This window comes from Lissotriton vulgaris, chromosome 1_1, assembly GCF_964263255.1.
Source record: "Lissotriton vulgaris chromosome 1_1, aLisVul1.2, whole genome shotgun sequence".
Taxonomy (NCBI): Eukaryota; Metazoa; Chordata; class Amphibia; order Caudata; family Salamandridae; genus Lissotriton; species Lissotriton vulgaris.
The window spans coordinates 290,935,631-290,962,493 of NC_141685.1; the positions used below are offsets into that span (position 1 = coordinate 290,935,631).

Consider the following 26,863-nt stretch of genomic DNA (forward strand, 5'->3'; position numbering starts at 1 on the left):
CATCAAAGGGTTATATTTGTGCACTATGGTAAAAATGGTCAAATACCATTGAGACTTCGTGATCATTAAGAGAGTTTTGTTCCATTGTCAAATAATTGTTGCATGTGACATGTGAGGGAGTAAAAGGCTTTGTTAATTGCAGTTTTGCTGTGATAGACTGGAATTTGACCTCTGCACAGTAGTAATCTTTTTTATTATATATATTTAATTGTGCATATATATATATATATATATCAAAACAAAACCCTTTCAGGCATAGAGTGACGCATAAATTATGAAAAAAAGAAGGAGAGAACTCTGGGTAGTTCTCAAGTTTAGGTGGAAAGCAGCTCCTGTTAGAGCACTCTCAACACCAGCGACACTCTAAATCTGCTCACCTCAAATGTCTGTTTTTCTATCAAAGTTTTTAAGCATAGGATTAGCACAGTGCTATCCACGCCGAGATAGAAAATGACAAAGTCTTTTGCCATTTATACAGCAAAGTTTTTAAGCATAGGACTAGTACAGTGCTGTCCTTGCCGAGCTGTAAAATGACAAAAGGCATTTATCACTCCAGGCACAATATTACAGCTTTGAATTGGTAAAATACCAACTCTAGCCAACCGAGTCCACACAGCCCCCCTCCCCTTAAAAAAAAACTTTTGGCCATGGGGGGTGGGGTGGGGGGGGCAGGGGGTGTTGGGGTGGGACGGGGGGGGGGGGTTCCCCAGGGCCGAAAACGGGCTTGGAAGGAGGGCCCTTCTGACGCCCCATCCTCATATATGTATATATACTAAAATAACAGCAGCCATTTAGTTTTTTTCTGCTGTGATCCAGCGGGGTTGCAGCAAACCATGGCAATTTCTTTTTATTTTGGTCCTTTGGCCGGGGGGCCACTTGGGTGCCCCTCCATCGGTTCCTAGGGGGGGCAGAGTATTCCTACCATGCCCCTTTATATGATTGTTTTTTTTTTTTAACATAACCACAAAAGTAACTGTGGGTCTAATTAACCTCTCTGCTGTGCGCTGTCTGAATCCCAACTCAAATACCAAAAAGGTGGACTACCAGAGTGAAATAAGTATCACAGGATACCTCAACATTTGTGAAAAGTACCCATCAGTTATCGATCGGTTCCGCCCTTATCATCATCTAGGCCTCCTCACACCGAGGAGGAAATCCTATAACCACTTAGGATCTAAACAGTGGATACCCTAGTGTGTTTTAAAGTGTAAGGCTAATGATCTGACACGATAACTGAAAAAGAAGTGCATGAAAATAAGCAAAAATAGATGTGCAAGGTGTGAAGAAATATAAAATTGGAGAACTAGGGGAGAAAAACTTTATTAGGTATCACCTAAGTTTCCAAAGTTTAAAAATATCAGTGCAGGGATGTAGTAGATTGAGCAAATGACTACTACTTAGATCTTAACGGTCGACATGACATGTTTCTGCAGACTCTGGACCCAGATAGGTGCCCTACTGCATTCATCAGGACCACATCTTGCTACTGCTTAATCAAAGAAAAAGTAAATAAAAATGTTACTTTGCGTGTTTTCAAAGGAAAAAGTAAATGAAAATGTTACTTTACGTGTTTTCAAATGAAATGGATGTCCCTTGACAGGTACTGGTCCTCCTGTTTACTAAAAAAGATTGAGTTGGAAAGACAGACAAAGACAACAGACAGACATCACAAAAATAACGTCAGTGCAAAATGAAGTGCACCCAACTGTAGGTGTGTGCTTTACATATCACCAAGGATGTCTTATCATGTACATCTAGGGCTTTTACTCAGGCCCCTCACCCGCTTACCTCGTTGGTAGGAGGATGGCACTACGCCTCACCTGGCTGCGGCTCAGGTACGTAGAGCACTGCGCTGATGACAACAAACAAAAACACATCCCAACCCTGAATGGGTCACATGTAATTAAGATCACAGTATATCCTTGATCCAGAACCATTATGGATATTCATTGTTTAACATAGTCAAATGGTGGCTTCAATAATCGCAATCCTGATCAGTATCTAACTTCGATAACAGTAGTCAATGGTTGGTAAACTGTACAACCCAGATAGACAATGACTGTAAATATGATTATATATCAGGTGACGAATCTGTGTCGTAAAAAGACCATGGACGATCTGAGACCCCAGGTGTGTATCAACTCGAAAAAGGCCCAGGTAAATTATGGGTAAAGGCGGTAGGTCAGTGAAAACTATACCCCCAACCCACTTTGCGTATAGCTTCTCTAATCACTTCTCTCTCCCTCGATGTAACCAAGGATTAATTGCCGGCATGCAATGAAGTCAGCTTCGTGTCCCTTGCAATTAAGTGATTAGAGAAGCGATCAGAAATTCACTCCAGCAGAGGCCCGCAGAGCTCAGGCAGGTCCAGTTGCAGGTCTAGGTAGGGTCAGTTGAGCAGTTGCAGGGAGTCTTCTGGAACTTGTGTCCTTGTTGCTCAGAACAGGAGGTCAGCCAACTGACCCTTGGAGCCACTCAGGTTAGCTTGTGATGAAGGGAGCAGAACCAGTCTTTCTACTTAGAGAGCAGGGCAGGCCTCAGGCAGCAGGGCAGTCCTCTGAAGAGCAAGGCAGGCCTCGACCAGCAGGGAAGTCCTCTGAAGAACAAGGCAGGCCTTGAGCAGCAGGGCATTCCTCTAACGAACAAGGCAGTCCTTCATCTATAATGCCCATAAGTATAGGAGTGTACTGAAGAGTTGGTTTGAGGGTCCTCTATTTATACCTGATGTCAGCCTTTGAAGTGGGGGAAACCTCTAGGCTTCTCCCACATGTGGTTCAGATATGTTCCTTCCTCTCTGCCCAGGGTCCAAGAGGTCTAGGGTGGCAAAGGACTGGTGTCAAGTTCTTTGTGAGTTTGCTGGAGGCTGCCTCTTTCCGATGTAAGTGGGGCAGGGAACAAAGTTGTTCCTCCCATCACCTAGTCCCCCCCTTGTCTCATGGTCTGGAAGGAATAGTAGGCTTGCTCTGCCTCTCCTTCCCTCGTTATTATATACTGCATGAATTTGAACTGTTTGAACCATTTTTATCATTCTAATATTCCTGCTATTACCGAGGTTTGGGATCTGCACTGTTTTTTAATTATAATCTACGTCCAGTCGGAACTTGGGGGGGGTGTGGTTCTTAATCTTATAGAAAGTATGTGCTCTGGTACTTTTTTCCTGCACTTGGCGGCCATTTTGGTGGTGCCGCCCTCTCTCTGCAGTGCGCAGTCCTGCTCCCTCGCTACAGTCTTTCATAAGACAGCCAGGGAGCGGACGCGCAGTGGGTGCTCCGCTGGCATGCCGAAGGTGCGCCAAAGGCAAGTCCGTCTGGGCCCATCCGCGTCCCTCCGTGGCCACAAACCCTGGTACTTTTGACCATGGAAAGGTGTGTATTTTCCACGCAATAACTTATAGCGCTACTTCAGGAGTCCTCAACTCACTGCAGACTCCTTGAGATTGAGGCTGGACTGCTTGATTGCAAGAGTTGTAAGTTTTGTTGTACATCTTTTCCAAACACAATGCGCACAGCGTGGGGCCCTAGGATAATGATAGTGGCCTAAGTTCTTCCTGTAACAGAGGTATCTGTAAGACTTCTCCTCTGACCCCACGAGAGGCCACCACTGAGTTTCTTTTTTATAACATTAACTGTCGGTCCGTGCCTAAACATCAACTGCACATTTTTAATTTCCTAGTGGACAGGCAGCCTGATGCTCTCTTGGCGACAGAGACCTGGCTCCACGAGGGCTCGGCCCCGGATGTAGTGGCAGCCCTTCCACCCCATTATTTTATAGTCCAGAAGGACAGGCAGCACAGGACAGGGGAAAGTCCCCCAGAGAAGGAAACACTCAATGGTCCTCCCCTCTCTAAAGCAAACCTGGACACTTCTAACCCCTCATACTTCTGCCCCATCTCCCTTGAACATTTTGGAGAAACATGTCAATGGTCACCTGGTCAACTGTTCTCCTTTGTAGAAACCCAGAATTTTCTGCATCCCTCCCAGTCCAGATTTAGAGTGGTTTTCTCTAGTGAATCTACCCTTCTGGGCGGTCACAAAGATGCTAAGGCTTCGCATGGATGAGGGAGAAACTGCAGCAATTATTCTGTTAGATCTAAGTGCTGTCTTTTATATGGTGTCCCACCATATCCTTCTGGGTGAACTACAGACACAGGGTCCAGATGGAATGGCCATGGAATGGGTTCGCTCCTTCCTAAAGGACCGAACCTAACAGGTTTCCCCTTCCTCTTCCGAGTCAAAGCCCATGCCTTTCCCTGCGGAGCCCCACAGTCTCTTGCTGAGCTCCCTTCTATTTAACATATATATTCGACCTCTAGCAGAAGTGGTCGAAAATGCTGGGTTGTCTTTTTTCTCCTACATTGACAATATCCACTTAATTTTCTCAATTTCACCAATGCAGGGACACAAACCCTCGGATCTAAGTTTGGACTTGAGCAAGATCTCTCTCGATGCAGAATAATTTGCTCAAGCTCAACAGGAACAAAACCGAAATTATGATTCTATGCAAAAGATCCGATCTCTAGGACTGAATCACTGGCTCATCCTACCCGGTCTAGTAGTTTTAAAAATCTGGGGTTCATTGTGGACGAGTCACTATCCATGAAACAACAAGTGGCAAAGGTGACGTCCACCTGTTTTGCAGTTCTTAAGTGGCTAAAAAAGATCCTGTGGCTGATTCCATTCTCAGCACAGAGGACAGTGATCCAGGACCTTGTTTCTAGACTGGATTATGGCAATGTGCTGTACTTGGGAAACAATACATCGACTATCCATAGACTGCAGCGTGTGCAGAAGGCAGCCGCCAGGCTTCTCTAAAACCTACCCAAGTTTACCTCGGTCTCCAGCCTTCATTGAGATCTACATTGGCTGACTGTGCCGAAACGTATCAAGTTCAAAGCACTCTGCTATATGTTCAGGGTCAAATTGGGATTGGGCCCTAAATATCTCCTGGACTTAGTTTATTTATTTTATTTAATTTTACAGAGTTTTATAGAGCGCGAACTTGACCCGGATCGGGTATCAGAGAGCTTTACAGAACACCAGTAGCATTACATGGGGACACATTTTGTAGTTCACCTATACCATCCCTCCCGCCCCTTGAGATCGTCTGTGCAGACTCTGTTTGTTGTGCCAAAAACTCGACTGGCTCGTATGAAAGGCCGATCTTTTTCCAACTTAGGGCCTCTATTGTGGAACTCCCTGCCAGCTGCCTTGAGAGATTCGACATCCCTTCTTGCTTTCCGTAAGGGTCTAAAAACCTGGCCTTTTCTAACTGTCTATGCAGATCACTTGCCCTGCGTCGGGTAACCCCAGGGGGTAGCTACGCACATTATAAGTTTCGTAAATAAATAAATAAGGAATACACAAAGGCCAACTGCTAATTACACCCAGTCATGTGACCCAGGACACATGCTACAAGCACCAAATGGATAGCAGAAGAAAATACCAAAATTCTTAACGCGGCATTGTCAGAATTGTGACTTAAAATCCGACTTTACCATTAAAGGGGATTTTAAATTACAATTATGCCCTCAGGTGTGACATCAGTCCATGTCACATAAGAGCGCCTGATGGGGTGGGCTGCATCAGCATGGGTGCCAGCCCTTGTTGTCATATCCAAGTTGAATGAGGCGTCCAGAAAAGAGTGTTATGGGAGAGAACCACACAAGATGAATTAGACAGTTCCTTAGGCCCAAATCAAATTCATGAGATCTGTGAAAAAAAGAATGTGTAAAGCAGTGGACTTAGATGTACATTGGGCGGGGAGTTCAGACCAGTGCAGTATCAGTGGGGAGGGTGGTAGGAATGGCGGCGAGGATATGGAGCTAAGGGCATGCCAACAAACAAAGAATGGAAGGTTTGAACAGAAGGATTGGAACTCCTTTGACACAACTGTATCTGGGTGTGCAGCTGCACGACACAGGACTTGGCCCTAAAAGGGACAAGAAGACCTGTTATGAAACACCCAGACATAACTGAGGCCAAAGTAAAAAAAAAAAAGTGTGGTAGAACAAAGGATAGCAAGTGGATTTAAGGTGTCCTAGGAGTGCCCTTTGGGCAAGTACCCAAGACAATGTTGGGCTCTCTTCATGTTGTTGAACTACCTGTTGTGTTCAGAAGGGATCTTATCGAACCATTTCAGAGACCAAACTGACAATAATCTAAAGTTCACCCACATCGATGGAGGACTTAAACTGGTCCTCATTCGTGGAGTGAGGGCGGAAAAGGACAAGCAACAGGAAATTTGATTCTGAATAGATACCATTTCGATTTCCTTTTTGTTAGACATGTTAATTTACACTAGGATTGTCATAGTCTATTAGAGTACTATGAAGCGCTGCTGAAATAATGCAGGGTGCCCCCTATTACCACATTAAATAATATAACAGTGGTGACATTAATGGGCACTCGATTGGACTCCAGAGTGCCCCAAAGGTTGAGTAGGAGCCATCCAACTACAGTGACAGAATCAATGTCTTCATTATCACAAACTCCGCAGCAAACCCAATGGCTCCCAAGAAGGTGGCTGTTTGTTCATCTTTCAAGAAATTCTCAGACAGGGTGACTTGAGGAGGCATAAAGAGGAAATCTTAGCCTCGCCCTAGAATGTGTGTGTGTGCCAATTTTCTGGGCATTTGGGAAGAAGTAGGATGAAGTAGGGTCTAACTTTATCAATCGCCCCTCTCTCCTTAACTTTCCTATCCCCTGGAAGTGCACAGGCTTTTTCTGAGTAGTTTAGGTTGTGGTTTCAATTAACAAAAGTATGTGTAAGAAGCGAGCACCCTATTCCTCCCCCCCCCCCCATGATCATGATCAAAGTTACTTTTCTAGTGCAACTCAGCCGCATCAACGCCCACTGCAGAGATGTCCAAGCTGCAGGTTTCAAATCTGAATCCTGTTAGAGGTATCTTAGGCTTTCATCCTTCTGATGTATACCAGAGAGATGTTAATGAAAGCAGTGACTGGGGAATCACGTAAGAAAGCATCATGTGAGCAAAAGCTGGTCAATGTAATTGTTCAAAGCAGTAAGGGAAGAGAATATATCCCAAAGAGGGAGTGTTGATAAAAGGTTCCTAAACATTGATACGGGTGGGAAAACCTCTCTGTTGTATACATCATGTGCCCCTAAGATTCCCCCATACAATGTCTGGGAAATGGTACAGTTTTCACTTAACACATTCTACATCCTTTTTGTTTTCTCTTCTAAAACAGGAGTTGGTTACGGGATGATGGTGGTCTCCACATACATCGGCATCTACTACAATGTGGTCATCTGCATCGCTTTCTACTACTTCTTCACCTCCATGACGCGGGTGCTACCATGGACGTACTGTGGAAATCCCTGGAACACGCCAGACTGTGCTGGTGTTCTAAGTTCTCCATTCAATGCAACCAATGCATCCAGCCTACACCATTCAGCTTTGCCAGATTTTAACGTTACAAGCATAATGAACCAGACCTTGAAGAGGACCAGTCCCAGTGAAGAGTACTGGAGGTGAATATATTTATCCTTCCATAATTTATCTTGTCAAACCATCTTCCAGTGTTATGCAGTGCAAATTTTCATTCACTGGTAGGGCAGACATTTTATCTTGCACCGAGCCATCTTCTGATCTTGTGCAGAACACCAATTGTGTCTGTAGCCGCCATCATTAATTTTGCATTGTATTTATTACATTAATTCTGTAGTTATGACTTGCATTTAATATCACTTTTGTAACTTTTTGTAACTTCCACAATGCTCCATAAAAGGACGGTATTGCGTCCCACCTTCTGACCCTCTTCCTTGGTGAAGACAATGTCTTTCAAAATAAAATATATGCCAGTGGGAGGTCATTGTTGTCAAAAGGAAGAATATTGTGACATTTTACAAAATATAAAATGCCATACAAATCTTACTTAAGATAACCTTAAACATATATATTCTTTTATTGATGTTTTCAAAACTACGTAAAAGCTAATTATTCTTTCAGTAACTTTGTTAACTGCAATAGATAAGCAACATAAGAAAAGAAGAATGGAACAACAATCTCCATAATACTGTATATACATGAAAAACGTTTGAGCCTGAATCTCTGTTCCGCCTACATATGTAAAGGCAGTAAGTTGCAATACAAATATATTACAATGTGAGCAGCTCACAGGAAAAACTTGTAAAGGAGTTCAATTTCTACACATAGGTGATGACAGTAATCTGGACATAGTCCCCAATTCAGAATCAGTCATCATACCAAAGGAATTCTCAGCATGTGTGTGTACACTGCACTCCTTAGTAAGGAATAACAGTAACGTACCATTCTCTGTTATGTTCTTCTGTAAAAGCATTCCAAATCTCATAGACCACATGGAGCTGATTGTTAATACTGTCGCTCATCTGTTCATAGTTTACCATAGATGCTAGCGATAGGATTCATTCCTCTTGGCCAGATATCTAGCCTTCTCCAGGGTCTGAGGATACACAACTCCGCCAGGACCACGGCAGTGCCCAACCAGCTTTTGTTGTGATTGTTCACACCAGCCATATCCTGGAAGTCATGCAGGAGTGCCAGTTCCATTGAGGGTATACGATTTATGTCACTCTTAGTCATAATGGTGTGTCGTATCAGTTGCCAATGCGGATTAATAGTTTGCACAGTGCCATAAGATATGGATCATATCACCATCCCGTTGATTACAACGCCAGCATTGTGTCCAACTGTATGCAACTTACATGGAGAACAGTGCCAGTTTTGCAAGACTTTATAACACTGAACTTAGGATGTTCTTGCCTTGAACTTTTATCACAAGTTATTAGAAGTTCCGACCTTTCTTCATCTGTGTAAGATTGTGAAGTCTCCATTGCCATTTATGTTAAAAAAAGTTCTAAGTGGGTTTCACGTATAGTTCTATAATCATGGTTTCATATAATCCCAATTGTGTTTTTTTTTATTGTGCCCTCATTTAATTATAGTCCTGTAAGGGGGTGATGTTAGGCCCCAGTTTTTGTCATCAAGCGATTTTGTAATTAGGATTATTTCCAGTATTGAGTCTTCCCCAAATGAAAATCTTGTGACAACTCTGCGAAATATTTAATATGATCCTTGATAAGGATATGGGAAAGATTATGACTCCTCTTAGTGATCCAGTTGGGCAAGCACACTACTCCCGTGTTGATTATTGTTAGCTCTGCTTTTATCCAGGTAGACTCAGTGGGATGTAGACATCATTGTGTTTGTGTGTAGATCGTCACTCAAGGTAGCATGGCTGTCAAAACTGGTTTATGTGGGTCCTTTGTTTGCTTGAGTTGTTTGTAAATCACTTTGGTTCCCCCATTGATGCTTTTTATAACATTTTCCAGTATAATCCAATCTGACATTTCCATGCTTAAATGATATGTCACCTGTAAGAGATGGTGTGCCTTATAATACCTCTGGGGTAGTCTTAGTCCAGAAGTAGTGTTGGCATAGAGGTTTGACATCACAAGTCTGAGAGGGGACAAATCCTTTTTGTAGTCTTTTACCATATTTTCTATTATGTTCAGGGTACGGGTGGGGATTTTCAGTAGCAACATTTCGAAGACAACTAAAATGTGGGGCCATTACCATTTTTTGGTTTGAACTCTTCCCCACTGTAAAATTGTAGTTTCTCCCATTTAGCAAAATTCCTTTTCATTCGGTCAAATAGGCCCATTACATTCTCATTCACCATTGCCTCTTTACCTCTGCTTGACCAAAACACTAAAGTACTTTAGCTGTAGTGTTATCCATTCAAACGGAAGCTTAGCCAAAACACTTTTTGATGTTGTGGTGTCATAGGCACAGCTTCTCCCTTAGTCTGATTGACTTTATCCCCCTGTTAAGGTGGAAAATTCTGAGATGGGTCTTATCAGCGCTTGGCAATGACATCTCCGGTGTACTAAGCATAAGTAGGATGTTGTCTGCGTACAACATTAGCTTGAGTTCTCCTCCTCCTGTATGGAGGCCCATAGTCTTTTTATGAAGGAGTCTATTCCAGTATCTTACTCGGTATTTTATAGTCAAAGTTAAGCATTGACAATGGTCTATAGGAAGTCATCCATGCTTAGTCTTTATCTTTTTTTCAAAAATGAGACTATGACCCCCTCATGGAAGGTGCTCAGGAGGCAGCCAAGTGTCCTAAACTCATTTCAGACGTTGATCTCGGGAGTGCGTATATCAATGTAGGACACACAAAATATCAACTTATCATTTTCAGTGGTATCCAGGAAGTTTCAGAAGTGTAAACTTCATATAGCTTAGATGGTTGTTAATCTCTTTAAAATCTCAGTGGGATGTAACAGTAAGCTCTCCTCCAAATTATAGACCACAGAAATGGGCACCAGTGCCTATCTCTAAAGAAGGCCTTGGTCATTCTATTCCTAAATTCAGGAATGCTTGATGTGTCCATGACCGGGACATGCATAATGTGCTAGTCTCCCACACAATAAATTTAGCTTGCCTAATACATTTAGCTTGCCAAATTCTGAAAATAATCTACTCGGCATAGATGTGAAGTCGCTTGCCAAATTTTAGTGTCAAAACATTGATCCAACAATGAATACATTCTATTGGATTGACAGTTTAGCAAAGACATATTAGCCTTGAAGGTCTATCAGTGTTTTTAGTATTCTGGCTGTTGCCCTTATGTGTATTAAAATAGCCATCTCACATTACCTGTAATGTGTGGTGTTCTTTAGGGATACAACAGCAGATCATTTTGAGTATGAGAAAGAAATCCGCTTTACCTACCAAATCTCGCTTTAACATATTGGAAGGTGTCCTCCAGGAGAGCAATGTCAAGCTTTTAGTAGCCATGGGGGTCAAAGTCTTTTTTCGTTTAACATAATGAGAAAGCCTATTCATGTTAGGTGACCATAAAGCAAGATGTTTAGTGTGAGCCATAATACGGTTTAGGGACCAGGTCAGTGTATAATGTGGTAAAAGAGATGTTTCTGTTGTGTTCCAGGTAAACGACCAATAGTGAGTGTCCGTCATGAGCAGATGGTATTGTATATGCATGTATTAGCAAATATGGTAGAGGTTGCCTTCTTTACTATTTCAACATTGATGTACCAGAAATATAAGGACACTAGGAAACTGCCATAATGATAGTTTCAATATTATTTGATGTTGTACTGAGTCAATCAAACAACTTGGTGAGGTGTTCTAAAGTTTCCTAATCCGAGAAGGAGTTCCTATAGATCTCCAAAGATCTAAAAATGTTTGGATTAAGAGGCAGGTGTCGATTAGCGAGCGTGTTGTAATACCTAATCCACTTGTGACAGTAGCAGAAGAGCGGCTGTGCGGACGAGTCATGATGCTTAGACGGTCTTGGATTAAGGCGGGACAGCTTTTGCAAACCGTTGACTTCTGCTGGCCGACTTTAGAGGCCTCACGACTATACTACCCCAACATGCGAAGAGTGTACACAGTTTTGCTGTATTGTGCCAAACAGCATGTTTTTGTCCTGAGGAGACCCACATAAACTGAGTGGTGGGTCGAAACATAAACTTTGTAACTGCCACTGTTTTATGTTCAATGAGCTTTAAACAGGAGTCAGAATATATATTGAATTGTATATATACGAACATTGTGAGACATCCTGCATATATATATATATATATATATATATATATATATATCACGCTCACTGCCCCACTGGAAAGTCAGGGCACTCGCGGGCGGGTGCGGTTTGCGGTAATGGGTACCCGCATTAACACTCAGCTCAGCCTCAGAGATTGTATCCTCCAAAGAACCGCACTCGTGGAGCCAAACGGTTTTGCGGTGCTCACACCATAAGTTTAATCACAAACAGTTAACAGACGCGTTTCAGCATTACGCCTTCCTCAGTGTCAGTTACACTGTGAGGGCATGCCTGGGATATAGCGGCAAAACAATCATAAACATGGTAGACGGACTACCTCAGTTAAACGGGCGCGCCATCTTGGAACATGTCAATACAGTTCACAGTTAGGTGCAAATTAACCCTGTATGGAAACAAATCAAATCTTGCCGTGGATCGGCATAGTACCCCGTGTATACACATCCGGGGAAGATGTTGGGTGCTCTAAAATCAAGCCCCAGGCCAACGTTTCCATACAGGGTTAATTTGCACCTAACTGTGAACTGTATTGACATTTTCCAAGATGGCGCGCCCGTTTAACTGAGGTAGTCCGTCTACCATGTTTATGATTGTTTTGCCGCTATATCCCAGGCATGCCCTCACAGTGTAACTGACACTGAGGAAGGCGTAATGCTGAAACGCGTCTGTTAACTGTTTGTGATTAAACTTATGGTGTGAGCACCGCAAAACCGTTTGGCTCCACGAGTGCGGTTCTTTGGAGGATACAATCTCTGAGGCTGAGCTGAATATATATATATATATATATATATATATATATATATATTGCGCTCGTCACAACCATGTAAATCCACAAGGAAAGAAATGACAGCACTCGGGGGTACCTTCTGCCACGAAGTAGTTTATTTAACTACAAGCTAGCCACAGACGCGTTTCGGCGCTTGGCCTTCGTCAGTGTGTGTGTTCACACATTCAACCGGTACATTTATTGATGTTAGCAACGTACAAAGGTTACACCTCTAAGTCGACATCGACAGAGGACTACAACTCTCCCAACTTTCACAAGCGCCATCTTGTAACGGTGCAGTACACTTTACATTACTCAATGCCCATGGTGAATAAACTGGGCATTATTACACCTACAGATAGGTAAGTATGCTCCAGTGGGAGGTCTATGTACAATACTTGTGATATTTATACACTGTTTGATATAGCCGTGGATCGGCAACAGGCCTTTGTACAGAATTATATACATTGTGAAAATAAATGTAGACATATCATACATCGTGTAAAGACTAAGAGGTGCCAAAGGAAAACGTGAAAACGTGCCATAGGTACATTCTTTTCTAGTTACTATTCATACATCATATGACGTTAGGAATCAAAGAGCCCTTTGAACCTACAAAATAAATCTTAGTTAAAAGAATGTGTATATGAACCATAGATCTCGTTCTGTGTGTATAGCACTGGAGGATCAGTTTTTGAATTCATCTAGATCAGCCATCCTTGTTACCACACAGAAACATATTGCTCATACAGTGATCCACAAAGTCTCAACTAATACAGAATACAATTGGATGCAGTGACAGCACCACTCTTCTTTGCCTAAATGGAAAACCATTTCTTCCCCACTGTTCATTCCTTTCAGCCATTTAGTGGAAAATCTATGATGTAGCGTGATTCAAGTCTGCGTAATCTTCGCAGACGGTCACCTCCCCTAGCGTTATTCCTGATGGTATCAAGGGCAAAATATTGCAACTGGCTGCGGTCCCTGTTGTGTTTTCCGGCAAAATGCCGAGCAACTGGGTAGGATTGGTCGGCCTTATCGATCGCCCTGAGGTGTTCTAAAATCCGTAGCTTGAGCATATTGATAGTGCTCCCTATGTAGCGAAGGCCACATGGGCACGTCAAACAATAGACTGCTAAGGGAGTGCTGCATGTAATAAACTGTTTTATTTGCAGTTTCTTGCCAGTGTCGGGAATTTCTATCGAGAGGACCCTTTTACTTCCGGCACACGCTTTGCATTTTCCACATGGGAAAAACCCACTCATAGTTCTTAGGGTGTTACTTTTGGGGAGTGGTTTCTCTAAATGGCTAGTAACTAGATAGTCTCTTAGGGATCTAGTTTTGTTAAAGGTTATGAGGGGGTGGGCAGGCAGGTCATCTTTAAGGATATTATCCATTTTGAGAATGTGCCAGTTCTTGCGGAGCATAGATCTTAAATCATTAGGTCCAGCAGAAAAAGGGGTTATTAACCTGAACTTTCCTTTACCATCAATCGGTTTCTCTGTGCTGGGTTTGGTTGTCAGCAAGGAACCTCTAGGGATAGCCCTTACTTTACTCAAGGTGTTTTTTAGGAGAGCCTCTCCATACCCCCTGGCCTTAAATCGATTCACACATTCACTTGCTGCCACGTCAAAAGTCCCCTAATCTTGAACAATTCCTACGGAGTCGGAGTAGCTCTCCGTACGGAATGCTCTTGATAAGTTGTGGGGGATGACTACTGCTGGCAAAAAGAGTGGAATTGCCAGCAGTCGTTTTTCTGTGTAGAGCTGTGTGAATCTGCTGATCTTCTGAGAACACTTTTAGGTCCAGATAGTCTGCTGTGACCGGACTTACCGTCCCTGAAAAGTGTAAGTTGTAAACATTCTCGTTCAGTTGGTCAATAAAGGCCTGTGCTGTTACTGATGAGCCCCGCCAGACAATAAACAGGTCGTCAATGTACCTGAACCAACCCTCCGTCTTTCCTTCTGAACCATCTACCATACAGCTCCTGGGTACCTGCTCCTCCCACCAGCAAACAAAAAGATTTGCATAGCTGGGAGCGAAGCAGGTACCCATCGCCGTTCCAGACACTTGTCTGAACAATTGGTCCTCGAATAAAAATATATTATTGTTCAAACAAAATTCAGTGAACTCGAGGATCATGGTGTTGTGTGTGGTAAATCTCAATTGTCTCAGGTTCAGAAAGTGCTGGGTAGCTTTTAGGCCTTGTTGATGGTCAATGACTGTGTACAGACTTGTAATGTCTAACACAATGAGTTGGCAGTCGTTGTCCCATTTCACATTCCTAATTTTGTTCAAGAAATCCTTGGTGTCCCGTACATATGAGGGTAAAGTGAGTACCAAGGGGAATAGGAATTTATCAATAAAACGGGACATGTTTTCAGTGAGACTGCCAATCGATGACACAATCGGACGGCCCGGAGGATGTAGACTGTCCTTATGTAGTTTTGGTAGGTGGTAAAATGTTGGTGTAAGAGGTTGGCTTGTCCGGAGAAAGAGAAATTCATCCTTACTAAGCATGTTACAGTTGTGCCATTTCCCTATCAGTTTATCATAACTCCGGATGCTTTCTAAATATACATCGTTGGTACATTTGACGTAGAAATTTGTGTCTGAAAGCTGGCGTAATGCTTCATATCTATAGTATTCTCTAGTGAGTAGTACCACGTTCCCCCCTTTGTCCGAAGGTTTGATTATGATTTTTTCATCCTTCATGAGGTCGTGTAGAGCCAATTTTTGTTGCTCTGTGATGTTGTACTTTATCGGATGGTTTGCTTTTCTGTACTGCATGAGTTCTTGGGTCATGGCTTCAGAAAAGGCGTCGATTGCATCCCAAGGCATCTGTGGGATGAATATTGATGGGGGTTTGTATCCACTCTCTTCACGATTTTGCTCAATGCCCAGGGCTAAAGCTCTCTGTCCTCTGTCGAGGATTACAGATGAATTCTGTGTGGAATTTTCTTCTCGCAATTCCTCAAGGGTTTCCAGAGCTTCAATTTCCCTGCCCGTAAGGGCATCAGTTGCTGTTGCTCTAGTGCCTTTCTCTCCACTTTCCTTTAGGTGGGGCCGTAGTTTGAAATATTTATTAAGCATGGGCGAATTTTGCGAATCTCGCGTTCGCGAATTTTGCGGATTTGCGAACTCGCAATTCGCAAAATCTGCGAATTCTCGCAAATTTGCGTTTTGTTTTTTTTGTGTTCGCGCGGGTTTCTGCCAGTTCGCGAGGGTTTTGTACAATTTCGCAAACGCGAACTTACCTGTCGGGTCGCAAGTTTTGCGAACTTGTTGTTTCTACGTGTCCAGCCTGTTTTGGGACACTCTTCTTCATCACTGCCACTCTCTGTCACCACTGCCACTCTCTGACTACTCATGCCACCCTCTGGCCCACCCATGCCACCCTCTGTTTCATCACAGCACCCTCTGGTTGTCCAGTCAGTGTACATTATTGTGGCAAAGCAAAGCACACCTTCCCTGCCTCAAGTGACCTGAATTAATTTGGGGCTGATTAATGTGTCACAGAATATTTTTTTAGCTGGCACCTGCTTCCTTAGTGCTTCCTGATAAGTGATCTTTTGCACTTGCTAAGTGCTTTCATTGTTGCAAAATTAGTTACAACACCTGCCCTGCCCCAACTGACAATAATGAATTAGGGGCTGATTAATGGATTTGAACTTCCAGCCTGGCTCCTGCTTGTCTCCCTTAGCTGTAATTCAGGACCTTTGTGGCATATGTGTAACTATTCTGAGGTTCAGAGCAGGGTCACATAATAGTTGCAAGTAGGCAACTGAACTCTGGAGGGGCCCCTCAGGAAGCACTACAGGAAATGGCTACTAATGATGAGCCTGAACTTTTGAACCTGGTAAGTAGTTTCAGTTTTGCTAAGATCGTATTTCTGCAATTTAGCGCTTATTCGCGGGGCGCGAAGTTGTACTGGGAAGCCGCGAACTCACGCGAACAGTGCGAGCAAGCCATAAAATCCGCTGCTCGCGGATTTGCGGATTTTGCGGGAGATTCGCGAATCTCGCGGATTGCGAATTTACCGAAAATCCGCAAAATCCGCGAGCGAAACTGATTTTCCGCCCATACTTAATATTTATGCAACTTGAGCTTGCGCGTAAATCTGAAGAGGTCTATTCTCGTTTGGGTATATTCAAGTGGGGTGCTGGGGCAGAAGGTGAGTCCGAGGCTGAGTAGATTTGTCTCAGTGTCCGTTAAAGTTCTTTCAGTTAGGTTGACCACCGTTAGATTTTGACTAGTGGTTTCCAGTGCCGGGATCACTTTTTTGTTGCCACGGGTCCGGTTGCCCCAGTTGTTGGGCTTCGCTCTGCCTCTCCCCTTTCCGCCGCCGCTTGCCGCCGCCCCCTCTCCTTGTCCGCCTTGTTTTTTTGTTTTCTGTTGTTGTTCCGCCATGTCCGGTGGTTTTGTCTTGCCGCCTCGTAGCCAGGTCCCCTTGATGACATCGTATTCCTGGTGAAAAGGGGTCTTTTCACTGTCATGTGCCTCATTTGGTCGTGGTCTTTGTCGCGTTTTGGCTGGTACCCTTATGTTTTGTTGCTCATCTCCGGATTCGTTCTCCGTCACTTCGGATTCAGATGTGAGAATTTCAGGTGTTGAGGTGGTCCTGGATTGGAGTGCTTGGCGCAAAGCATCATATTTCCTTGCATATGTTAAGATGCGACCCTGTTGGTAATCATCCTCATCCCTTTCGTACTTTTCTTGTTTCCTAGTACGGATTTTTTGTTCGTATTTGGTGAGGTGGGATTTCATATTGGTTCTGAGCTGGAGCACAAGTTCTTTATCCGATTCCTCATCCAGTTTCTCCTCTAAGTTCTTTATTTCCTCCAGCGCCTTTTCGCGGTCACTCCAAGCATACTTAATTAGTATCTTGAGGGTCCCTTCCGTGTATTCAGCTGTATGCAATTCCCAGTCCGTGAGCAGCTGGGGGTCAGGGTTCTCGTATGATGGCACAGTGTGAACCCTTAAACCATGTGGTACTCTTTTTACCTCCACGTAACTAGTGAGGCTTGTGGCCTCCCACCATTTGCGTGTCTCTCGTTCATGCAGCCTTTCCAGCTTTACCATCATTTCTTTTATTTTTACATTCTGTGGATCTACCACTGGCACATCTTCACTGGTCCTCGCACGTCTTTCACGATGTTTAAATATATATTTTGCCGCCGTGCGGCGTTCCGTTTCTGAGAACATTTCGCCGGTTTCAATTGCGCTCTTTGCTAAGTGAGGTGCACGCGCATTGGTTAACGGGCTTGGCTTGTGGTGGCTTCGTGGAGAAGGTAACACCCCCTGACGCCCTACCTAGATGTCCGCTCCCTCGTTATGTGATCCCAACGAGTTAGACAGGAAAATTAAGTCAAGCGAAGGTCCGCTTACCCTCCTCGGTGTTCCGACAGACTCCAGATGAGAACCCAAGGCACGCCGGTGTCCTCCGGGAATCAGCTCGTACTCTCCGAAGTGGGCGTGGGCCATTCACCAATAGACCTATATATATATATATATATATATATACATATATATATATATATATATATATATATATATATATATATATATATATATATATATATATATATATATATATATATATTACCTACTGGCGGTCGCCAGTAGGTAGTTATAGTTAGGATCTACTTTCCATGGGAAATCCGCAACATTCTATTGGGAATAACTTTGGCGCCGGTGGACGAATCTTCGCGAATTTCTCAAAGTAGGTGGCCCGCTCCGCTCCGCTCCTTCCCTGAAAATGTGGGGGGGATTCGTCAAGCGGGGGCCGAGATAAAAGGGGGGTCCCACAACGTGTTTTCTCCATGTTAATTTCCATAGGGCGGTCGAGCTCACTTTTAGCCCGAACGGCTGAATGGATTTCCACCAAACTTGGCAAAATTGTAGGGATTGGTACCCCGATGCGCCTTTGCTATGTCTCAAGATATATGCTCCAGTGGTTTTTACGAAAATTTACTTTGAAAACATATATATTGGACTACATTGGGCTATATATATGTTAGAGCCCAAATGTAGCCCAATGTAGCCTAAAGATGGCCACCAGAGACAAAAAAAACAAATGTAGCCCAAATATCAGCCAGATGTAGCCCAACTATAGCCCAATGACAGAATGTCCCAGAGTGTTCTAAAGAACAACTAGAGCGCTAACAGTCTTACTTATGACAAAAGTATGGCTTCAAAATACTACGCTTTCCGGGGCGCTCACCGGGGCGCGCACCGAGAGCGCTCCAGGGCAAAAAAAAATATATATATATATATATATATATATATATATATATATATATATTTAAAAAATTGTTTTAAATAGAAATATAATATAGGATTCATTTTCAAAAATATTACATTTCATAGCTATAGACATTTGCTATTAAAAAAACTTTGAAATTCACTGAAAAAAACATAGGTTTGGGGCCTTATATATAGTTAGGAATTAGCATTTAAAAAACCTATGAAATTCACTGAAAAAACCATAGGTTTCAGACCAGTTATAGTTAGGAATTAGCATTTAAAAAACCTATGAAATTCACTGACAAAACCATAGGTTTCACACCAGTTATAGTTAGGAATTAGCATTTAAAAAACCTATTAAATTCACTGAAAAAACCATAGGTTTCACACCAGTTATAGTTAGCTGGAAATTTTACTGACATAAAAACAATGAAATTCCACGTTATAGTTAGTTGGGCTCACTATAACTTGCGCGCCTGCAATGCACTGCTGATGACGTCACATATTACATCACTCATGACATAGGTTTTTTAAATGCTAATTCCTAACTATAACTGGTGTGAAACCTATGGTTTTTTCAGTGAATATATATATATATATATGCATCATTTTAATTATTTTATATTCACTGCACCAATGAGCACATTGTCAACTGCACCACTGAGAAATTAGTTGTAATATGAAACACCTGTTTGGAGAATACACAAATGAATTTGCTGATGAGAGAGAGCTTATTTTTAGACATTTTGTTGGTGATATGTGGAAAAGAGTTCCACAGAACAGCAGCATGTTTTTATGGTATACTCTGGTTCTGTCAGTAGGTATAAGGGTTTGGTCCTGTGCATGTTTCTCATTGTCCTAAAAAACTTTATTCGGTCTTGGTAAGACTATGAAAGTACATAAAACAACAGAACATACAGTAATCTGAAAAGATATTCATACAAAATGCACACATGAACATGTAGTATTGTGAAAAAGGCTTGGCTAGCTGAGGTGAGAACTAGGTAATGCAGGATCAATTACAAACATATCTTGGATAGCCCTAATGAGTTAGACACTCTAAATAAAAAAGACCTCAGGCGGCTCTATATAGGTACCATAGAGAGGTTAGACTCGATAGGTACCCTGTCTAACCTAGTGTAGCCTTTTTTATGATCCTTGAGAATGAACAACATCCAGCTATCTACCTGACTAAATCCACGGGCAGCTGGGAGCGCGGTCTTCTCTTTCACCTAACCGCGGGCACTGTGAAGTATTTATTATGTTTTCCACTTGGCTTCCAAACCAACTTAATTTTGTTCCATGCCCATGCGATGAACGTTCCAGGCCAAACCACATTACATTTTCAATTTTTTGTAAGTATTATATGCAATACACCAAACTGTTTTTACTTGCCCTTTTTAAAAGGCACTCATACGTGACTCACAGACATTAAAATTAAGAGTCTTCTTAATTTAGAAGACGATGAGTTAATATTTTGCGTGGGGACTTTTTTGAAAACTGCTGTCTGTGCATGTAATACGATGAATACTGTATAAACTGCACTTTACTTGTTTTGTACTGTATCTGGATTTTACAAGAGTATCTTTTTATGAATATCATGAATTTGTGTGTTTTTGATGTGTTATTGTATGAGTCTTTCCTTTTATGGATATGTTTTTTTTATCTAAATAAAGCAATCGAATTGAACATATAGTACAATCAGTGATTGAAATCAATAGCATACAATAGACAAGACATAAATAAAATACATCAGGATTTTGAAAACAAAACCAATATTCTATGATAAATAATCAAATATAGAATAACACACTTATCACAAGTCAAAAACAGCTCAGACTTAGACTATACATAGACAAACAATCTTAAAGTGGGTGTAAAAAAATGCCTGAAATGAGTTCAACGGTCCTGACATAACAAAGATATCATTAAAATATGAAAAAGTTTAAAAAAACACGCAATCAATTTTTAAAAACAGTACACATCGGTCAAAAACTAAAACAGTTTGAGCTTAGGGAGCAACCTTTAAGAAAATTTCATAAGGGCAGCGAAACAACGATAAAGTGCATAACATATGGGTCCGACTGACTCAACATAGCACATTAACAGATATGTCACATTAAATATATAACAACAGTAAAGTGCATAAACTGTCAAATCAGACCATCCTCACATTGGACATAAGAAATATACAGTCAAAAAAGTATTGAGCTATGGGACAGGGAATCTCAGCTCAATGAACCATTATACTATGTTACACCTCTTGGCTTGAGCCAAATGTTTTATTTTATTTTTATTTTACAGAGTTTTATATAGCGCAAACTTGACCAGAATCGGGCATCAGAGCGCTTTACATAACACCAGTTGCATTACATGAGGACTCATTCATTTTTGTTAGGCACGGGGAGATTAAGTCATTTGCCCACAATCACAGGATGTTCAGCGTCATTGCAGAGACTCAAGCCCAGTTCCCCAGACTCGAGGTTTATCGCCCTAGCCACTAGGCTAACTCCTCTCCCCATAATGAAGAATGGATAATTAAGCATAACTTATTCCTTCTGATGATTCAAATAGTATCACTTTTCCAGAGAGAGGCATTTATTTATTGCCTGAACTGCACCAGCTGTTAAAATGTACTGAATTATGATTTGGTGGTGAACCCATGCATAGGTAAATGTATCCAATTGCCAACCTTTCCAGAGGCTGTGCACTACCTATCCCAGTTAGGATTTGAGGCTGAAGGGCCATAGCAAACTGTAGGATCTTCAAATCCAGTGGTACATTTAAAAACACAGCACAAACTGGATGTTCTCATCCACTTTCCGCATGAAACAACTTTCCCAGCTTCAAGGATGATGCCAAGAAGCAGGAACCGTATAAACTACTCGAACATCTAGGAGTAGCTGGAGGTACATGATAGCATGCTTGACCTGGACAAAATTTAGGAGTTTCAACAGAGGTAACAAAAATGTCTTAATGAGGAGCATCATAAAAGCCATAACAAAGCATAAAATTAACAAGATCCTGGACAGACAAGTAATCGCATGTACAGGGTCCCAATTGTCTGAACTCCTTATTAGGCCCAGGTTGCGCCAGCAACAGTGGTATTTGATAAAACTGTAATCTGGTGAGGAAGAATGTTGATGACCATTATGTACTTTGAGCAAGTAGGGTTTAATGGCAGGCTCTGTTAAGATCTGTGCGTGGACACGCACTGAAGGCTTCTTGAGTTCTAAAACCTCTCTCATTACTTCCCCTCCTAACAGAAATTTCTTACGTGTCCAGAAAACGTCTGCCGTCACAAAATTTTGTGGTGAATCAAATAGAGCTACGCTTCCTAATTTAACAAAGGTATCCCGTATGTACACTAGCCATTTAATTGACCTCCACCAAAGGAGAGGCATGCAATCCATGACTATCTACCTATTAAGGTGACTCTCAGGTCATACCCCAATAGAGACCCACCAGTGCAGGGAGAATGCAATGCTGTGAGGCCCGACAAATAGGACAAACCCAACTCCTTATGCACCATGAGGGTGCTGAACCACCAAACAGCATCTACAGAAACCATTGTCCTTCTCCTCTTCTCCTGGAGCTCAGAGGAATCTATATTCATTCCCCAAACATCAGACATATGTGGCTACGAAGACTGATTTTGCCTGGAATATTTTGGTCAGTGCACCATAGGCATTGGCTTACTCCCAATTCTGGAGGAAAAGGAAAGACTACCCCTATAGAAAGGGACAGGGTCAGTCCCGAAGAGGAGCAGACGTCAAACTCCACAACCTAAGTATGCATATATTTGTGAACCTTAGATAGCTGATGATCCTGAACATGAAAACATCTAGACTTGGTCCCCCTTGGGCCCAAGACCATCACCTGGGATTTTCTGTGGTTGGTTGACAGATTGAGGCTATTAATATAAGTGACAAAGCCATTAAGAAGAGTTTGAAGACCCAAGGTGCTTCTTGGAAGCAAAAAGGTGCTGTCTGTGTATAACAGTGCAGGGATCTGGTGACTACCTACTTAAGGGCAGTCACCTGTTTGTCTAATAACCTTGGCCCCAGATTATTTACATACAAAGTGAACAAAATATTGGGCCAATATACATCCCTGATTATACCAGACATCTGCCGTCATACCCCTGTGTAGCTCACTAAGACAAGAGACGACCTGCAGATAAATTCCCAAGCCCAGCAAGATGCACCACAGTTTGGATGTGTTCACTGTGTCAAAGGCAGAAGACAGGTCAGTAAATGCAATGAACAGGGACCTAGACCTTGCCATAGTGTACTTGGTAATTACCTACAAAATATGTAAACATTGATCACATGTGCAGAGACCTAGGCAAAACCCGAACTTCAGAGCTGAAAGAATAGAACTGCCCTCTGCCCATGACATAGACCTCTCCAGGACGACCCTACCCATCAACTTAACTGAAGAATCAATCATGGAGATAAGTCTGTAGCCTTTCGTGTACACTGACAATCGATTGAGACTGAGTCAGGGAGGCTCAAGCATATAGTCAGATTAAGCATGCGGGTTAAAATCGGTGCCCACACTTCTGATGTCGCCTTAAATAAGTCTACAGAAATCCTGTTAGGACCAGAGGCCGTGTGGGTAGTGATTGTACCTCCTCAACAGTAAAAGTTAAGTTGCATTGGTGAGCGGATAGCAGGAAAGGCTAATTTTGACCCTCAATAATTGGGGCATTATAAATATATGTAATTGCAGGGTGAACCTAACCAGTACCTCCACCCCCCTTTTTTGGTTGCATTATAAATATACTCAAAGTGCTCTATCCATTTCTCTGATGCAATAGTCCTGTTTACCAATAAATAATGGTTGGTTAACCACCTCTCAAAATTTACTATTGTTTGCCCTGAAGGAGGCCTCGATCAGTTCTTCCCAAGCTTTCTCTTTGAGTGCCGACTTTCTCATGTCTAACATCTTGTATGCAGGGCTTCTGCTAGCTATTAAACAGAGATCTTTGGGTGTAGTTTTGAGGGCATTCATTAATAATTTGTGGGTTCTCAAGCAGTGGGTTTTCTAAAACTATTGTATGTTACTGCTCGTTACCAAATTAGCTTACTTTCCTTCCTAATCCCAGAATATGCATTTAAAACGGCATCATGAGCACACAAGTCCTTCAGACATGCTTCAAAATTCTCCATGCTTGACCACCACAAGAGGGCTTAAAAAGTTCTCCAGAATTGCTTTCAACCAACTTAATCTTCTACGCTGATCTGTTACTACACCAGCCATGTGAAGGAACCTACCCTGAACTGGGGCCCAGGCAAACAGATCAGCGATGTCAATGGTAATACAATAATGGTTGCTAAAATCAGAAACATTAATCTGAAACTATTTAAAAGGTTCCACAAGAAGACAAACAAAAATTTTACCTAGTGTAGAAAATTGGCCCGACCAGCAAAAGTGGGAGGAAAGCGTCCTTTCAAGTAGTAAAACTGTTTAGACATTATACACTCCAAATTAAATTCTTCAAGAAGATGATTTTAAAAGGAGCCTGCATGGCTATGTTCCATATGCAAACAATCTTTATTGCTTATGTGGTCACATGAGGTGTACGATTGTGATCATCGTGTATGTTAAAATCCCCAACTAGAATAAATCCAGCTCTTATGTTGTTACAGGTGTCAGTATGTAACATTTGTTACCCAAGGGTAAAAAGTGTATCACAAAATGTCAGGCCTGTGGTCGCATCATAAAAATTAAACAAAACTACATTACCGACCACAGGGGAACTAAAGAGAATTACCTGTAGATTGGCAGACCTTATTGCGAAATCCTGGATACTACAATGTAAAGAAAAAGAGAAACCAAAATCAACAAACCACCCCTTGGGTGCCCTCCTACTGAAGGCACGGCGGGGTTGGAGTACGATTTGTACCCTTCCAAAAATAAGGAGCCCTCTACATCCCACGTCTTCTGTAGGCATATTATGGCAAATGATCTCAACCTAGTCAGCCAATCAGGGTCATTTTTTAAATTATTTATGCCTGCTACATTCCAGTAGGTTAACATGGGGTGCCTGGCAGTAGGATCCCCTTTCCTCATGTGACTTCCAGGGGTATAGTTTGTACTAAGAGAGTCAGCCCCTACTGTCATAGTAAGCATTCCTTTCTGTATGCCATACCCCCTTTCCACTAACTGCTCTGGGTCCCCGGTGACAAATGCCTCAGCAGCACATGTCCCCTTACTAATATCAAGCACAGGCTGGTCACCAGCAATGTCACCTTTGTTGCAAGAATCAGCAGGTGTGTCAGGCATAATAGGAGGAAGAACTTTTTCTGGACTGAAACAAGCTCTAGTCTGCAAGGCCGCCATGTCTACCAGATGTCTTCGCACCCACCAACTGGATGTTTGTCATACGGATGGGCCTCCTATCTAGGTTCAAGACCCTTTGAACAGCTCTGCAACAATTTAAATGAATAACTATGCAATCCCCCTGAAGGGAATCCACCGTCTGAGCTATGATGAACCTGTTGACCAAGGTTCGCCCTTCGCCACTCAGTTGCGACAACCAGTGGCTCATCCTATTTGTTAGACTGGGATAATATTCTCTGCCTGCTTGTTTCAAAGTAGGGATCCCAGTTAGTATCACAACGTAGCAGGCTGATGCAGGGGGAAGGACAAAGACAACACGTGACAACACGTGGGGATGCAGGAATGACTTGTGATAGTCAACCCCCCTTGTCGCGGCTAATGTGCTATGTTAAACTCCAGAACCACTCTGGTAACCCACCAACCTTACTGGCCCGTGTATACAAGGCTGGATAGGCTTATTTGGTAGAGCCCCCTGGGAATCAGGTGTGGTTGTACTTGTGGGTGGCATGATAGTTATCAATGGAAGACTATCTTTAAATAAACTGGATGAGAAGAGGGGTTCCTGAACAGATTCCTGAAATGTCACAATCTTCTGTCTGCCGGCCCCATCCCCTAGTTCAAGTTCAAGAATTTATATAGCGCACTACTCACCCAGAGGGTCTCAAGGCGCTTGGGGATGGGTTCATAATTTATCGAATAGCCAGGTTTTAAGATCTTTTCTGAAGGAGATGTGGTTCTGTGTAAGGCAGAGGTGGGTGGGGAGTGAGTTCCAGGTCTTGGCCGCCAAGGTGAAGAAGGATCGACCTCCCATGGTGGATCTTTGGATACGCGGAACTGCAGCGAGGCCTTGATTGGAGGATCTTAGTTGGCGGGTGGGTCCCCTCAGGTGCAGGGTACACAGGACCGAGCGTCGTCATATTATCTTTACAAAACTAAATTAAATTATTTCAACTACAATCATTATACAACTATTTCTCGACACATTTGTCAAATGCAGCCTCTATCATTGACTGCACTTGTAAACGGGATCTAGATTTGTATCTTTCTCGTGGTGTCGCCTCTTCTGTATGTTTTTGTCAGTGGTCTTTCGTCCTATATGGTATGTTGTTGAGTGGTGTGTCTATAAGCAAGGATGTTTCAGGCTTTGACTCCAGACATTCCAGTGTTTGTTCTAGATCTTTTGGGTTTGTGAATTGTCTTGTCTTGCCATTGATGGTCAGCAACATCAGTGCTGGGTCTCGCAGACAACATGAAAGGTCTTTTTCCTTGAGAGCAAGAAGAAACACAAGAAATTTCCTTTAGAGGGCATTAGTTTCTTGGGAAAAATCAACTTGAAACTTGACCATGTGTTATCTGCAATTATACAGCCAATGTTTTTAAAGTTATGCAAGATCAATCTTGCATGCTGATGTCTTAAAAGTTATAGCAAAAATGCCCTGCACGAGCTATATGTAATCTGTCAATACCTCCAAATCCTTGGAGCCCTTTGGAAGTCGAGTGGAGGAGAGATGTTCAAATCCAGCTTAGGTAAGAATGAAGAACGTAAGTCATGATGTAAACTCCCTCTTTCTGATTCTGGCACTCCAAAACTTCTAATGTTTTCTCTCTATCACAAGTCATCTAGTTCTGTCAATAGTCTCTAAATATGTCACACCTCTGCTCCCCAGTCTGAATTGTCCAGTAGTTTAACTTCCAAAGCATTTAGACTCTGACTGAATGTACACAGCTGAGTTCATACCTAAGTCGGTTCTCTGTGTATGGATTTAAGTTATTTTTTAGTTTCTGGACTAGATTGTTCCACCATCGATATTAAGATCCTAAAACTTGGGAGCTCATCATAATGGTCTTCAGTATTACGCTATCAATATTGTGTCTTTGGTGGGTATGCTATGTTGAGTATTAGTCAGGT

General features: G+C 42.5%; 1 protein-coding gene across 4 annotated transcripts in view; it reads left to right on the plus strand.

The window, feature by feature from the left end:
* The window catches only part of SLC6A9 (solute carrier family 6 member 9), a 602,921-nt gene that overhangs the window by 450,255 nt on the left and 125,803 nt on the right, over positions 1–26,863 (plus strand). For all 4 annotated transcript variants that reach the window (XM_086952324.1, XM_086952325.1, XM_086952326.1 and 1 more), the window contains one exon: positions 7,209–7,491. In XM_086952324.1, coding sequence (XP_086808450.1) covers positions 7,209–7,491 — 283 coding nt within the window. The remainder of the gene's footprint in view (positions 1–7,208; positions 7,492–26,863) is intronic.